General features: G+C 32.2%; 1 protein-coding gene across 1 annotated transcript in view; it reads left to right on the forward strand.

The window, feature by feature from the left end:
• TMPRSS15 (transmembrane protease, serine 15) overlaps positions 1 to 15,478 on the forward strand; it is a 116,018-nt gene that overhangs the window by 7,917 nt on the left and 92,623 nt on the right. The window contains 4 exon segments of the mRNA XM_011358244.1: positions 3,578 to 3,767; positions 4,077 to 4,087; positions 7,743 to 7,774; positions 14,718 to 14,849. Of these exon segments, the coding sequence (XP_011356546.1) occupies positions 3,578 to 3,767; positions 4,077 to 4,087; positions 7,743 to 7,774; positions 14,718 to 14,849 (365 nt within the window).

The raw sequence follows: 15,478 nt of genomic DNA on the forward strand, positions 1-15,478 counted from the left end.
GTGTGTGTGTGTGTGTGTGTGTGTGTGGCCACTCTGCAGGTCAAGCAAATGGTTTGCTCTCTTCAGGGAACACTTTTTGTTATTCTGCTTTGTGGAAAGTGCTTTGACTTAGCATTTAGCAGTTGATTCTTTTTAATAGAGTGCTGTGTACCCTCTGTGGCAATATGCAGTTTATTCTGCCCTTTGAGCATAGATGAGTCACAAAGTTAGTAACGAAAAGACTTTTGTTTACTCAGCAACCCTAGAGGTTATCAATATCATTAAGAAAAATAAGAGATAAGAAACATATTGATTTATTGCACACAGGCTCTCTGTACAATGACAGGATTTATCTGCTTTAAAAAAATATTCCACTGGACCAAGTACTTTGAAATGAAAATGAACATTGTTTCTTTTTTGTTTTCCAAAAGGAAGAATTCTCATTTACCTTAATAAAAAAAATTGATCTCACAATAGTGATAAAAATCATTACTAAACTACTAAAATAACAGCTTTAGTGTCCTTATTATGTAAAACACAAATGTTTATTCTGATTTTCCTGATTTCTACTCTATATCTTTCGTATCTCGACATTTACACTGAATAAGAAAACAAATTTTAAAGGATATAATTGTATGTGGATGTAGGATCTGTAACTTCTGTCCTTGCAAAGCATAAATTATTAAATGCTATGTATAATTCACAACTAAGAAAACACATCTTTCATACAAAGATGTTTTATGCCTGAGGATGAACTAATCCAGTTACCTTCAACTCAATGAAGGAAAATTTTAGATTTGTACTTCCTCTACCAAAAATATCTTACCTCTTCTACTCACATAAATGAAATAAAAGCAAGTGTTCAGTCAAATTAAACATGTACAAATTACATAAAGAGAAAATTCAGATTTAGCCAGAATTAAAACTATTTACTGTGCAAGCAAAGATAAGGAGATGTAGAATCGTACACAGAAAAATTAAGGGATATTGTTCATGATCATTTTATTTTAATTGTATTTAATCCTGTTCATGTAAATATTGGGGGTGGCGAGGGTGGTTAAAAAGACATAATTAGAAGAAGAAGGGGGAGGAGGAGGAAGAGATGAGGAGGAAGAGCTAAAAGACAGGGAGAGGAAGACAAGAGGAAAGATTCTCTTGAAAGTATGAAGGGAATAAAATATCTATTCCTCCTCCCATCCCAAAAAATACAACTAGCTATTTTCCCCAACTATTTGGATATAAAGTTCTGGTAACAATGCAAGATCATTGTAAATGCACATCTGGGTAAATGTGTTTATTGTCTTTCCTTGACACATAGTTCATAAAGGTATTGACAGATGTGGTGTCAGGGGTGGGGAATGAGGACTATACAAAAACATCTGGAAGACAGATGTTCTGTCTCTAAATTTCATTGCTATTTCTAATACTAATAAGCTCACTAACTCTAGGCAAAGTTACCTACTTTACTCTCAGTTTCAATCTCCTTATGGCTAACATGACAATTTGGCCAATATCAGGTGCCAAGAATAGAGTAATGTCCCTTTTCTGGAGCTTGTATTTAAATAAATATGGGATGAGACCTGAGAGTTTTATGCCATTTAGGAATTTTTAAATTGTAATTAACAGAACACATAACTGAAAGTGCCTTAAAACACTTTTATCATCTGCCATCACAAGAAATCTGAGGTTTCACCAGAGGTTAGTTCGATTGTACAATAACAGTGACATAATCAATAATTTAGATGCTCTCCTTCCTTCATTATGCTATATTTAGCTTGTTAACCATAGCTTGTCTTATGGTACCAAGATGAATGTGACAGTTCCAGCAATCACATAAAGACATAATAATATTCAACAAACAAGAGTAGTAGTCCACTATGAGCTATTATTTTGTTAGATATAAAAATATTTTTCCAGGAGTTTGCCATCATTTTCTCCTCATGTTCCATGGACCAGGGCCTGGTCATGTATCCATGAATAAAACTGTCATTGACATGAGGAATGATTGCAGAAGCCATCACCTTTTGTGAGAAAAAGGAAAGTTGTTTTCAAATAAAATTAAAGATTGGCTGGCATGGAAAAATACCAAGTGTGGAATAGCCTATAAAAACAGTGTCTGTGACAAAACGTATCTTTATCGAAGACAGCATATGATTCCATGCACAGATAAGACTCAATAGTTACTAGGAAGCCTTGTCATTGACAAAATTTGGTTACTGTGATTTAATCAAATGATCGGAAAGTTAAACATTCTAACATTTTTAAATACTTTATTTAATAGAAGTGAAGTGTGCAATTATTGTATCAAAGTATATTATTTACTTCAAAAATTAAAAACCAACTACATAGAAAGGAATCACTTTTGTTAAACTATGAACCTGAGTAACAGCACAGACATTAAGAAGGAATATGCTATCGAAGGAACATACTGATCTACTATGATCTTTCAGGAACATTTTGATCCTGTATATTGTCACAGAGGAAAAAAAAACCCAACATTTATTCTAAGTTCTATCAAGATAGATATATGGACAGATACACAAAGAACTCTTTTGGAGTTGATGAAATCCTTCAGGAAGCTCAATAACTAGCAAACATACCATGCAAAATTTGGTTCTCCCTAGTCTGTGTCTTAAGTATCCAAGTATACTTTGAGTAACCCCAGTTTGCTGAGGGTTACAGAATGAAATCAGAGCTAGAGTTTGTCTCCCAAGTGGTTGTATCCTGAAAGCATAGCATGAGAGAAATAGAAACATAGGCAGGAGAACAAAAATCTCTCAAGTAGCATTATTAGGCCAAAAAATTATTCATTTTTTTTGTTTTTTAAACTATAAACGAATTACCAGAGACTAGAACTTTTTAAATGCATGCTGCAGAGCAAGGAATAAAAAAAGGAGATGGCTTGGGTCTTGTCCCTCAACTCTAATGTTATGCTCTAAAACAATATAGGCAAGATAAGCCTAACCCTAGACAATGAGAATGAATATTCTATAAATCCTCAATAATCCAGATATGCTTTTCTTCTTTCTATTCCCTTAAATTCAGAGCATATTTAGATATTTTATATGAAGGATAGAAGAGAAAAAGTAGATATAGATTAATTGCAAAAAGAGCTTGCTTGCTATTAGGCCTTCATAAACTATATAGAAAATTTTTCTTTGAAATCAGTAAAATTACCTTAGACTTTTCTCTACTTAGACATCATCTATGAAAAATGACAAATTTACACTCTATTTCTTCAAACAATAAAATAAGAATAAAGGTCATGATACCACGTGATTTCGTTTAATTTATTTGACACAAGTAACTCTGGAAAATAGCTTGGCCTGGAAATTTGCGTGCTAATGTGGAACTCAGGAAATTCAAATTCTAGTTCTGGATCTGTCTCTGTGTATTTGGTAAACAACATTCAGTCTTTTAATTCCTTTTTTTTCTACCTGTGAAATAAAGATAATATTTGACATATCCTGCCTTGCACAGGTATAATGGAGATTAACAAGGTGAGAACTGTAGAGAATTTCAAAGAAATCTTGTATAAATTGAGCACAAATCACTTGAAGTCTGATTCTTTCCTCTTATGTCATCTTTTGCTTTGCAGAAATGGCAGCATTATAGTCATATTTGACCTTTTCTTTGCCCAGTGGGTGTCAGATGAAAATGTAAAAGAAGAATTGATTCAAGGCATTGAAGCAAATAAATCCAGCCAACTGGTCACTTTCCATATTGATTTGAACAGCATTGATATCACAGGTACCTGTGAACATTATTTGATTTCTTTGAATCATTAAGCTATGAAATTAAAACTCTAGCTATATACCAGAGAAGCAATGAGATCACCTTTGCATTCAGGAACATGTCTTATTGCCTGAGGTAACACGTTTATCTGAGGAACATGAAATATGGGGAATCCATATTTGAAGAAATATATCAGTGAGGAAAACTTTATAAAATATCAAATATCAAAAATGTTCTGAAAATATAGGCATGCATAAATGTTTATTGGTCTTTTCACATTCTTGGCATTAGTCCAGCAAATCCTGACTTTCCAGGAAGTGACACTCATTACTTTCTGAGTCATAGACATTATTAAATTACAGTCAAGTGACAAGTCCAGTCTCTAATTTACAACTTCAAAGAAGGAAACAAAAGAAAAAGAGAGGTCGATGAGTTTGATTCACCCTAGTTACTTATTTATATATAAAAAAACCTTCATTTTTAAATGATAAATAATTTTAAAATAAGAATAAAGTTGAAAAGGTATAGGGCATCAAAAACAATAGCAGACTATATGTCTATCAATGTTTAGGTTATTCTAAGTTTTCCATTCTAGTTATCCCCCATTCAATTCAACGAACATTTACTCTATGTGCTTATTTTGGTTGAGAACAATAGTAACTGTCCGAGCCTATCCAAGTCCACAATCTCCTTATGCGTAAGCCTTGGAACCAATCATGTTTTGGAATTCAGAAATTTTAAGAGGTTAGAAAGCTAATCAACATACAAATATGATCCGCATCAAGTGGAATAAAGGCAAACTGCAAATAGCCTAATGTCAGTCCAAATAGTTTTGCTATAAAATGAGATCAATCAATACAGGTTTGCCTCTAAATCAAATATGTAAAAACATGCAGAAGTTTTTTGTTTTGTTTTGTTTCATATTTGTAATAGTAGACACAAAATTGTGGACTTCTATTGCTTTTCTTTACAACATTGTTCTTCAGTTTCCTCTTTCATTAAGTCTCCTGCTCTAGCTTGCAGTGCCTGTGGAGTGAGAAGACAGCTAACATTCCTAGTTCTTCCTCCACTGATAGTTTGGTAACCTCGGGCACAGCTGCTGGAGTGGAGACTGGATCTTTGTCTGATTCAGAGGCACCAAAAACTACTGCCAACTATTATTAGCTAGAACAGATGCTTTACCTATCAACATATTTACTTATGTATCAATCCTATTGCATGGTGTCTTTATTATCTCCATTTCATAAATGAGAAGACCAACACACAGATAATTTTGGTAAATGGCCTTAAATCACACCGCCATTGAGGGTTGGATTAAGGTTTCTGGCCCAGATGGTTTGACCTTAATGTCTGTGCTCTTAACCATTATACTAAAGTTTGTTTGTAATGGTTTTATCTTTGAACAATGGTGACTAATTTTTTTTCAGTAGTCAATTTTCTTCTAGAAAGTTGATTTCTTACTATCTTCATTTGAATGTGCATCAGTTTCTGGAGGTCTGTTATAGAAATGAATTGATAGGTGTGCTAAAACTTGTTTGAAGGAGGAAAGTTTGTGGTTTAAAAAAATATTTGTTTATTCAATAAAACAATATCTTATGAATTAACTTAAATACCTTGACTACAATAACTATATCACAATATCAAATCAAGAATATGCTCCACAAATTGAAGTTACATTGAATTTGTTGAACTATGTTTGTTTGAACATAGTTTAATAAAATTATCAAGTTTAATTTTAGGTAAGGTTTACTATTCATTTGGATCATGTGAATTTTCGAATTTATTATGTTTTAAAATTGGTTAAAAATTGTACAAATATCTTGAATTTGTATATAGTATACTGTATAATCAAACAATAAAAATTAAAACATCTTCTTTTTGGAAAAAATCCTTATCTTCATCAATAATCTACCATATATTATTTATGAAACTGCTATAGATCTTGTAGAAACAAGATAATGCAGAAATGAAAAAATACTATAACAAATCCCATAATCCACTTACAATAAATACAATAGTTATGACTAAAAACAAATTCACTAGATGAGGGTTTATCACACAAAAATACATATATCTTTAAAACTTAAACATGTAAAAGGATGAAGAAAATAGCTAGTTTTTTTATGTGAAAAGTACTTTATGCTTAGTACTTCGTTCCCAGCAGATATTATTATGCTCAAGATTATTCCTATGTCTTCCATTTGTTTCAATACAACATTGGTTCTAGGTCTGACAAGATCTGATGTGTAATGTTTTATTAGGTGTCTTAAAAATAAATTATTCCCTATAACTATGGTGAATAAATAGATATTTTTCTTAAATGAGTAAAATAAAGCAAATTTTTTGCATAGGTAAATTTTATAGAGAGACTATACAGATTCTGAAAATTCATTAACGGTATCTTGATCAAATAATAATAGGAACATTTAGAATGAGAAAAAAACAGGAACTGTAAAGGATCAAATGTTCTTTGAATTACTATTCAAACTTCACTCGATGTTTTGTAATATATGCATGTTATAAATCCAAGCTTCAAATCAACTTCACCTTATTACATCTTCAGGGAATTTCTCGACAGTAAGCACTTCAACAATTTCCAGTTAGAACCATGGTATTTAAAAAATTAACTTGGTGACTGTCAAACTCCATGACATTAGAAAAGGATTCATTTTTTTAGGAGCTCTTTTTGAGACATTTAGTGTTTATATTAAAATGTATGAATCATACATTTGGTTAGGAATAATGTAGTTGAGAATATTGCTGAGTTCATAATTCCTAGTTAAAACTGCCAAAGATATGCAATTTCCAATTTTATATTTTAACCTCTATATACATATGTATTCATGTATAGGTGTGAGTGAGTGAGTGAGTGTGTGTGTGTGTGTTTGTGTGTGTGTGTATGTGTGATCTAAAAGTAAGGTCCTGATCACATAGCCTTAAAGATGAAGCCATAACATTTATAAGATTACTAGGAATGAGGGAAGGAAAGTTTCAAAATCTATTGCACTCTCTGGAAAGGAGAATCTAAGTCTTAATTTTAACTTTGCTCTATTCCAATATTTTCTTCGCCTAATCTTTCTAACTACAACTACTGCCCTTTAAATTTCAAAACTCACTTTGTTTTATCAAAATCACACCACTATCAAAAGAGTTTGTTTTGGGAAGTTATCAATAATTTTAGAGTTAACTGCATTATCTTAAAACATAAAATTATTCTGCTGTAGAAAAATCACTTAAAGTGAAGTCAGAAGACATGAACATTAATCCTGGTTCTGCCAACTACCAGAATCACTGAGCATGTCTTATCTCTCTGAAAATCTGCTTCCATAAATAATGAATATTTTAGAATATTTTTCTGAATATTTCAGAAGTCATCTCAAATATCAAATTTTTATATAAATGATTTTTAAAGTAAAAAATTATTATAAAATCTTAAAGAAATGGTTTTCTTTATAATCACGGCCATTGTATAATATTTGAAATCTCTATTTTTTTTAAAGTATCTACTTGGGCCAGGTATTATATTTTTCAAATATTACTTCATTTAATTATTAGAATGATCATGTGGAGAGGTAATATTTTTTCCACTTAAAAAGAGTCACAGCATTATTAAATGTCAAATTCAGAAATTAAAAGAAATTCCTTTGGATGCCAAAGCTCAGAATCTAAGCATATCCTGAGCTTCTATTTCAAATAACATCGTATCAACCTAGAACATTCAAGTTTACAGCCATTATACAATTAACAAATGCTATGTTTAGTTATCGATAATTTAAAAACATCTTCTTTACATAAAAAATAAAAGGACTTAAAAACCTAAAAACCTCTGCTCTACAATTCTAAAGATTGATGAAAACAGATTTATTCTTTGATTTGGATACAAATAATATATTCTTAAGTTAATAGTTACTAATAATTCACAGTAATTTTAAAAACTGTCAAGTTAAATATTAAATAGAAAGAATAAATTCCTAATAATCAGTTTAAAATGTAATAGTTATTTTAGTGTCATTTATTTTTCCAAGCAGGCCAACAACCAGCAGTCATCTGGTAACCCCAAGTCAGTTTTAATAATGTTTCTCTTATTTTAAAAAAGTTTCCACTAATGTTTCATTTTAGACTTCTGAGAATTCTCTGATAACATGGCAGTTAATATTACCACTGTTTTATAGATTAAAAAAAAAAAAGATTGTAAAAGTCTGCAATTTTAGCCTAACAATTCCTCAAAAGTTAATATATTTGGGACTAATACCTGGATTATCTGACCTCACTCCAGCCTTCTATTAGAACCGTGGTTATTATCTATTGCTGAGAATGCCACCAATGGGATTAAAATGTCGGTTTCATCAGATGTGAGAGATTTTTTTCTTTATTTTCTCTGCATGCAAGTTAGATTCGCTTGCTCTCTTCCTTGTCATCTTTAAAAATAAAACAGCCAGTTATTTTATGCAAAATGGATTTACTCAGGAATTGCCAGAGAAACTGAAATTCAGGACATACAAGCTATGGCAAAACCAAGAGAATATTAATTTATAGTGAAAAAGGAGGATTTGGGAGGAGTTGTCAAAAACAAGACGTCCATTGGAAGAAACTGGGAGTTGGAACCATAGTGGCTTCCCATTGGCTGAGTAATGGTGGTTTATCATTGACTGGGCTTGTGGCTACACAAGGAGAAAATCTTTCTTCTTCCTGCTAGAGTCAGCAAAGTACAGTGAGTGGTTGTATGTGTGAGAGCTTCCCCTAAAAGGCTTTCTGACTCCAACTCCATTTTAAATGAGATTTTCTGTATTTTCATACCCCTTAATACCTGTACTGGTTGTCAAATCAGTATCAAAGTAGCCTTGGATTCATTCATTCATCAATTTTTCATTAAGTGCCTAGTTCGTGCCCACTCCTGGTATGTATCTTTGATATGACAATTTATCTGGATTTCTAGTAATTATCTACTGTGCTTTTATGTTAACTAAAATGCCTTCACTTGTCCTAACTTAATTTTCATATTGAATGACTTACATGTACCTTTAATCTCTTCAGGTAAACTCCGTAAGGCAATACTGGGTAGATCTTCAGCTCCTGAAATAATACCACCATTTTCATGTTATTAGAATTTATAGCAAATGTTATATACATACAAGGAGAGCACATTAGTGAAGCTATAAATATAGTTCTGAGTATAACTGAATAATTCTTGCATAAAATGGTTGGTGTGATGTTTGAAAACCAAAGTGATACATGAATCATTAAAATGCTTTATGAAACAAACCATCACATCCCCAAATCCATAGAGGTATCTTAAGACAGGATAAGCCTGTCATGTGTTGCTTTTAGGTGTTATCTATATATATAAAGAGCACAACATATTGAAAACAAAAAATGCTCTTCAGCCCACACATAGTCCCTTCTCCAACATAGAAGACCATGACATCTAAAATTACCTTTCAACACACTTTCAAAAATGCTTTTAGGATTGATAATGGCTAATTCTTTTAGTCTAAAAGTAAACTGAAAAATAATTTTAATACGTTTTGATTAATTTCTAAAAATTCGGAAGTCAGCCACAAATGTCCAAATTAGTGCCTTGTTTTCTATTTTTCTGTCTGTTTATTGATTTATTGAGTGACTCATATAAGCCATAGTTATTGAGGATCTCTTAAGTATATAAAATGTCCTAAGAGAAATATATAGAACAACTTAAGGAGAAAGAAAAATCATTGTTAAAACAAGAAATTCTTGGACTTAAAACAAGTTTTTCCAATTTGCTAGCCTGAAGCATATCCATAAAAAATGTAAGAAGTGACTGAACCATATGCCCAGTTTCTTCTTGCCAAAGGAGATGATAAATGGGATAGAGAGAACATTGGGTAACATTCCTCCCCTACTCTTCTGCCCTGAGGAATAGAGCAGAAATCTCTTTCCCTACATGCAAACTATAGGCATGGGATCAGTATGCAGTTAGTCTTGTCTTTTATGCTTTATTTAAGCATTTGATATTCAAAATGAAGACCAAAAAGTAACAATTTTCAATCAATGAAAATGCATGATGAATGCACCATTAACCAGTTTCGCCAGTTACTCTATATGTGGGATTTGGCAATCTACTTCGTCTTTTAAAACTTTGCATTTATCGTCTGAAAAATAAAGATTGAAATATATATCTTAGAGACTGGTCATGAGGATTGAGAGAGACAATACAGATAGTACTGTACTGTCTCGGTTCATGACTGGCACAAAAGAGAAAGATGACAAATGTTAGAGCCCTTATCCCTTCCCTCTCTGACTTAGGGGGAAAAAAAGCAGCTGGATACTTTTAGGGGGAAAAAAGCAGTTGGATTCTTTTTTTAAAAGACTTTTTGAAAACTAAACTTAGGTTAAAATAACATGTTTGTATTCTCTATAGCTCATTTTAGTCTGATCATTTATTTGACCAAATAAACTCCATTTCTGAAGTTTCCTGTTATTGGAAACTGTATTGAATTACCTTAATCAATCCTCCAAGAAATATAATAAGGTAAGTGGGTGGCAAAATATCACATTCTGGATCCATGAGTCCCAAATCATCCTTCCAATTTATTCCTCTCTTATGATAAGATACTACAGATTTATAGAGGGAAACAAGGCAATTAAACTTGACAACTGCACTTTCCAAGCCATAATTTATTATGAATATGCTTTTCAGGGATGGTAAGTTTATTCTCATTTTTTATATGCCTAGAAGACAGAGTTTGAGAAAAATCAACAAATGCATGCATCATATACTTGGCATTAATACTATTATAAATTCTGCCAAAATTTTTTTTTGTATGATAGCGGATACAAAGTCCATGAGAATTATGTTCTGTTGTTCAACTGCCTTTGTTAACAATTACCGTAAAGTTTTACTAACCCATTTGGAACACTAGAGGAGAGAGATGAGAACTAAGGTTGCATTACACTGATTGATTTCTTGGCTGCTAGAGAGCACCTAGAGGGGTTGTTTTGGGCAATTGTTCAAATGCTTGAAGGGTTTGTAGCATACAGCTTGTTCTAGCCTTTTGTTGCTTACTGTGTAGGCAGTGATTGCAGAAAAACAAAAGTTTCACTATCATGGGCTTTCTCAATCTCATACAAAATTCAATCTTGCTACAGTGGAGTGGTTTGGGGATTGAAGAAAAAGAATTGGCTGATTTAGTGAAGAACATGAAATTGGGTCAAGAGAAGCTAAGGTAGAATAATGTTCCTCAATTGAATTGCCCCAGGACTATAAAACAGAGACTTTATCTGACACCAAATGTGTTATGACTTTAAGTGTTTTTCTTTTTCTGCATCTGAGAGAACAATGCATGTATTGCTAAGCACTCTAAGCACTCTCTTCTAATTTAAGACATTCTTATGCACATGATATCAAAACTATTGAAGTATCTTTTCATTGTAATTTCATTTGGATTGACCAGCAATAGTTTGGCTAAAAAGATTAAATTTATTCTATCAAAGTTGAATTTCTGTAGGGTGATACCTATTTTTCCAATACAGTGTAGTGAAATGAACTTGATCTCTAAAGGCATGCATTCTTGGATTCAGATTCTATTTCCTCTACTAAGTAAGCTATAAAGATTTGGGGTTTACTTTGTCACAACAGCTTTGGCCACGAAACATTATTACCCTCATTTAAATAATAGGGAAAATAAAAATCTAAGATTTCCAAATATAATTTTAAAATTATTTTCTTGCATGTAACACTTCTTATAACTGGTTAGGAAGAAAAAAAAAAACAGATTTCAATCTTTATCCTCCACAATGCCTAGCACAAGACCTGCCCAAGTAGGCACATGAAACCCTGGAAACTGTTTGACTTTGGAACATGCTGAAGTAATCACATTGAGCTTATATTGACTCCTTCATGACACAAATGTAAATGGACAATTAAAACCTTCCCTTTTCAGAATTCCAAATAATACTAATTTACTGGTGAGTTTTTATAATATGCCAGAAAATTAATATCCTGAAGATAAAATACCATACATATAAAATATGTGCAGATCTTCTTCCTGTTTAAGATAGCAGTAACTAATATTCAGGTAATGTGATCAGCTTCTAATAAACAGAACCAATTATTATTCTCTTTAAATATTATTTAACTCCTTCCCTAAAAGTTCCCTATCGAGAAATACAGTACAGACTTAGAAAATGAGAAAGACTGGAGAAAAAAATAAGAAACGAAATGTCAAATAAAGTAGTCCACAAGTTGGAGAACTCTAGCTTTAAGAATGGAAGATCATTTAAAAAACTGGCATCTGGCTAATTTCTGTAATAGTTTATGTTTTAGTCAATGGTTTTATTGGAAATTGTCATCATATATGTGTATGTACAAAGAGGGAGACAGACTAGGTAAAAATATAATCTGATAAAACCCTAAAATGTACTAACTACCTTTATATAACAATTCTTTTTATATTTTCCATATTGGTTTCAATATGAGGACTTCTCTTTCTTCATTGACCAAGGCAGCTGAAAAATGCTTATGAAACAAAATCTGGAAAGAGAGAAAGTACAACATAAACTAGAGTACCTGATATTTCTACTTCCAAATCAAAATACTTCACACTAGAGTTATTTTCTAATCCCAGCAGCTCTTCCTCTTATATTCACTATTGTAACTAATGACCATTAGTAATTTTACTGGCCACTGCAAAAGTGCAAGTATCATTCTTAGCACCACCTTCTCCACCTGCTTTTTGTCAAGAGCACATCTGGCCACTAAAGCTCACCACTTTTACTTGTAAAATAGCAGTTGAGTCCATGCTCCATCTTCTCTGCTGAATTCTATCCCTTATCAACTTTCACCTTGACCATTGAAATAGCTTCTCAATTTGTCTCCTCTCTACACATGATTCTCCCCTTGGTACCAGCATTGTATTAATGAAACATGGAGTGGTCATGTCACACATATGTTTAAAAACTTCCAATGCCATTGCCATTAGAAAAAATATTTTTAACATTTTACAAAGATTAAAAAGTACCTAAAATTTAGCACCAAACTCCATTCTTTCCATGACTTTCACAAACATCTTACCATCAAGAAAAGTTAGATTCATCTGTTTTCCATGTATTGATGAGCTCCTGTCACATTATCATGCATACATTTTATATAACTCTCTTCCTGGTACATTTCTAGGCATTCAAAATCTAGCTTAGGTGAAAGAAACCCAATAGCTCAATCTTTGGTTGTCCTGTAGCACTTTTCTATATCTCTTTTTAAAAACTAATTAATTAATGATCCAGTCTCCCACTTAACTCCATGAGAATAGAGGCTCTGTCTTACTCATCCTTTTACCTCCAACCCTAAAAAAATGTGTGACACGAATAAATAAACAATAACTACTTGTGGAGTGAATGATCATTAATGAGATCAGTGCTGTCACTCGGCAATGTGGTTTGGAGATTGGATCTACAGAGTTTAATAGGCAACAGAAGAGATGTGAAACATCAGGAAGTGACAGTCCCATGGGAAGAGTTACGTCTTCCTAGCTATGTCCCAAAATCTATTCATCCAAATGCTGAATACTTAGACTTGTATTAACTACTACTAAAATGAGACATAGAGTTTCTAAAACAAAGTTTTTCTGTAGTTTATTTATTTAGCAAGCATTTATGGAATAGTATTGACACTGTGCCTTTCATGAATTAGAGACTCGATAATTAAAAACTCTCTGTGATTATCTCATAGATATGAACAGTTATAATATGCATTTGGGCTTATTCAATATCATTTTTCTCATTTTTAAAAATCTTTTAAATTGGTTTATTCTGTCATTTGGAAATGGCTCTGATCATTATCCTGTTCTATTTTAAATGTTAGGTGATCCATGAATTTCCTGCTGGTTTATACCCTTCTTAATTGGAGCTAATCGCAGAAGTCTAATTTAGTTGTATATATATACTCAGTAACCCTGTCTATAAATGTTCCTAATTAAGCATTTATTACCTTAGTAGATTCATCAACACAAGCACTTTTATTTTCTCAATTAATTTCATGGAGCATTTGGATAAATTTCAGAATAAAATGTTTTTAAAACCCAGCAGATGGCAGTGCAGTGCCGATTTTAAGATTAAGAACAAAAAAAAAAAATACTATTGAGCTTAAAGATTTTTCATAAACTTTAAACCATTATTGTTATTCTAATCAGACAAAAAAAATTCAAATCTCACATTGCTCTAAAAAATAAAAACACATGTCTTTATCTAGTGAACATATAACAATATGTCATTTTTAGAATTGCATTTAAAATTTACAAGTTAATTTCTAGAAGTAAAATATGTTTCCAGGTGCATCTCTATATGTAGGTATGTGGAAGAGGAACAGGTGGAAGACAGGACAAGTTGAGAGGTGCAAACTGATCAGATTAGTATCACATAAAACCCTTAGGGGAGGGTATTTGCATTTTTCCTGCTAAGAAACTGACCCAAGAAGCAAAAAAAAAAAATTGAACGGAAATAGCCATTGGGTTTTACAGCAATGTGCTGGGCATTTTAAGTGTTTTATTTTACTATAAAATGGCTTTTGTTGACAAATTTTGCTCTGCAGAATTCAAACCTTGACTTCAACCCACTATATTTCCACATAATATGTTTGTAAGTAAACGAAGTGATTACCAGGTACTACAGATGATGTAAAAAATGTTCCAGTAAATTGCCCCATATAACTTACATACCAGTCTTGGGAGATGTAAACATTAGGGGCCAAACGTCCAAACTTTAGTAGTGATTTATCAAGGTTAAAATCAACAAAGTAAACATTCATATTTAACGTCTATGAAAAAAATTTTTTTCAAAATATAAAATTCTAAATTTTTATGAATGATTCATTAAATGCAATAAATATTTATATTAGAAGTTGAAATGTATACTCGTAAATAAGAACCTAAATGACAAAAAAATACATAATAAATAGCTAAACACTGTATATATGGTAAGAAATTAAATCTACTATGCAGTAAAGTTACAAATTCAATCTTTTTTTCCTAAAGGAAATGTCTCAATCAAGTGCCAGCCTGGTTCAAGGCCTTGTGCTGATGCCACAAAATGCATAGCAACTGATTTATTTTGTGATGGAGAATTAAACTGTCCAGATGGTTCTGATGAGGACAGTAAAACTTGTGGTAAGTAAAGTCCTCTCTCTACTCTCTCTCTCCCTTACTTTACATAGACCTTGTATATGTACATATGCATAGACCATGTTATACATACACAGGCCATATATACATACTTAGATCATGTATATATACTGTCGATGTAAAAAAATGTCCAAACCTGTGGAGAATTTTTATAAGCATTTATCTGAGCTAAATTTATAACACATGCTGGGGAGCAAGATCTCAAATGTTCCAGAAAATAACAGATTCTCGGTTTCTTTTATGTATTTGAAATTAAGGAAAGAACGTAAGGACAATTACAGGAATATGGGAGAAAGCAAGCAGGCGGTTGGATTGCAGTTAGTTACAATTATGTGCTCTCACCCTTTAAATGGAGGGGTATGAAAGGGGGCATTTCAAAGGTATGTTAACCTGGATGCACAGAAACAATGGACAGGGATCGTGTAAAGCAAAGATAAGCTATTTACTAAAGAAGTTATCAGCTTGGAGTGTGACTACCCACCGAGACTTGACCAGTTAGGAATTTATGATCAGATCACCTTTTCTGATCATATTCCTAACTTTCCATAGAACCCTTTTTCACCCACAATACACAGACCATGTATATATACATAAGCCATACACACACACACACA

The sequence above is a fragment of the Pteropus vampyrus genome, unplaced genomic scaffold, assembly GCF_000151845.1.
Source record: "Pteropus vampyrus isolate Shadow unplaced genomic scaffold, Pvam_2.0 Scaffold38, whole genome shotgun sequence".
NCBI classification, from domain to species: domain Eukaryota; kingdom Metazoa; phylum Chordata; class Mammalia; order Chiroptera; family Pteropodidae; genus Pteropus; species Pteropus vampyrus.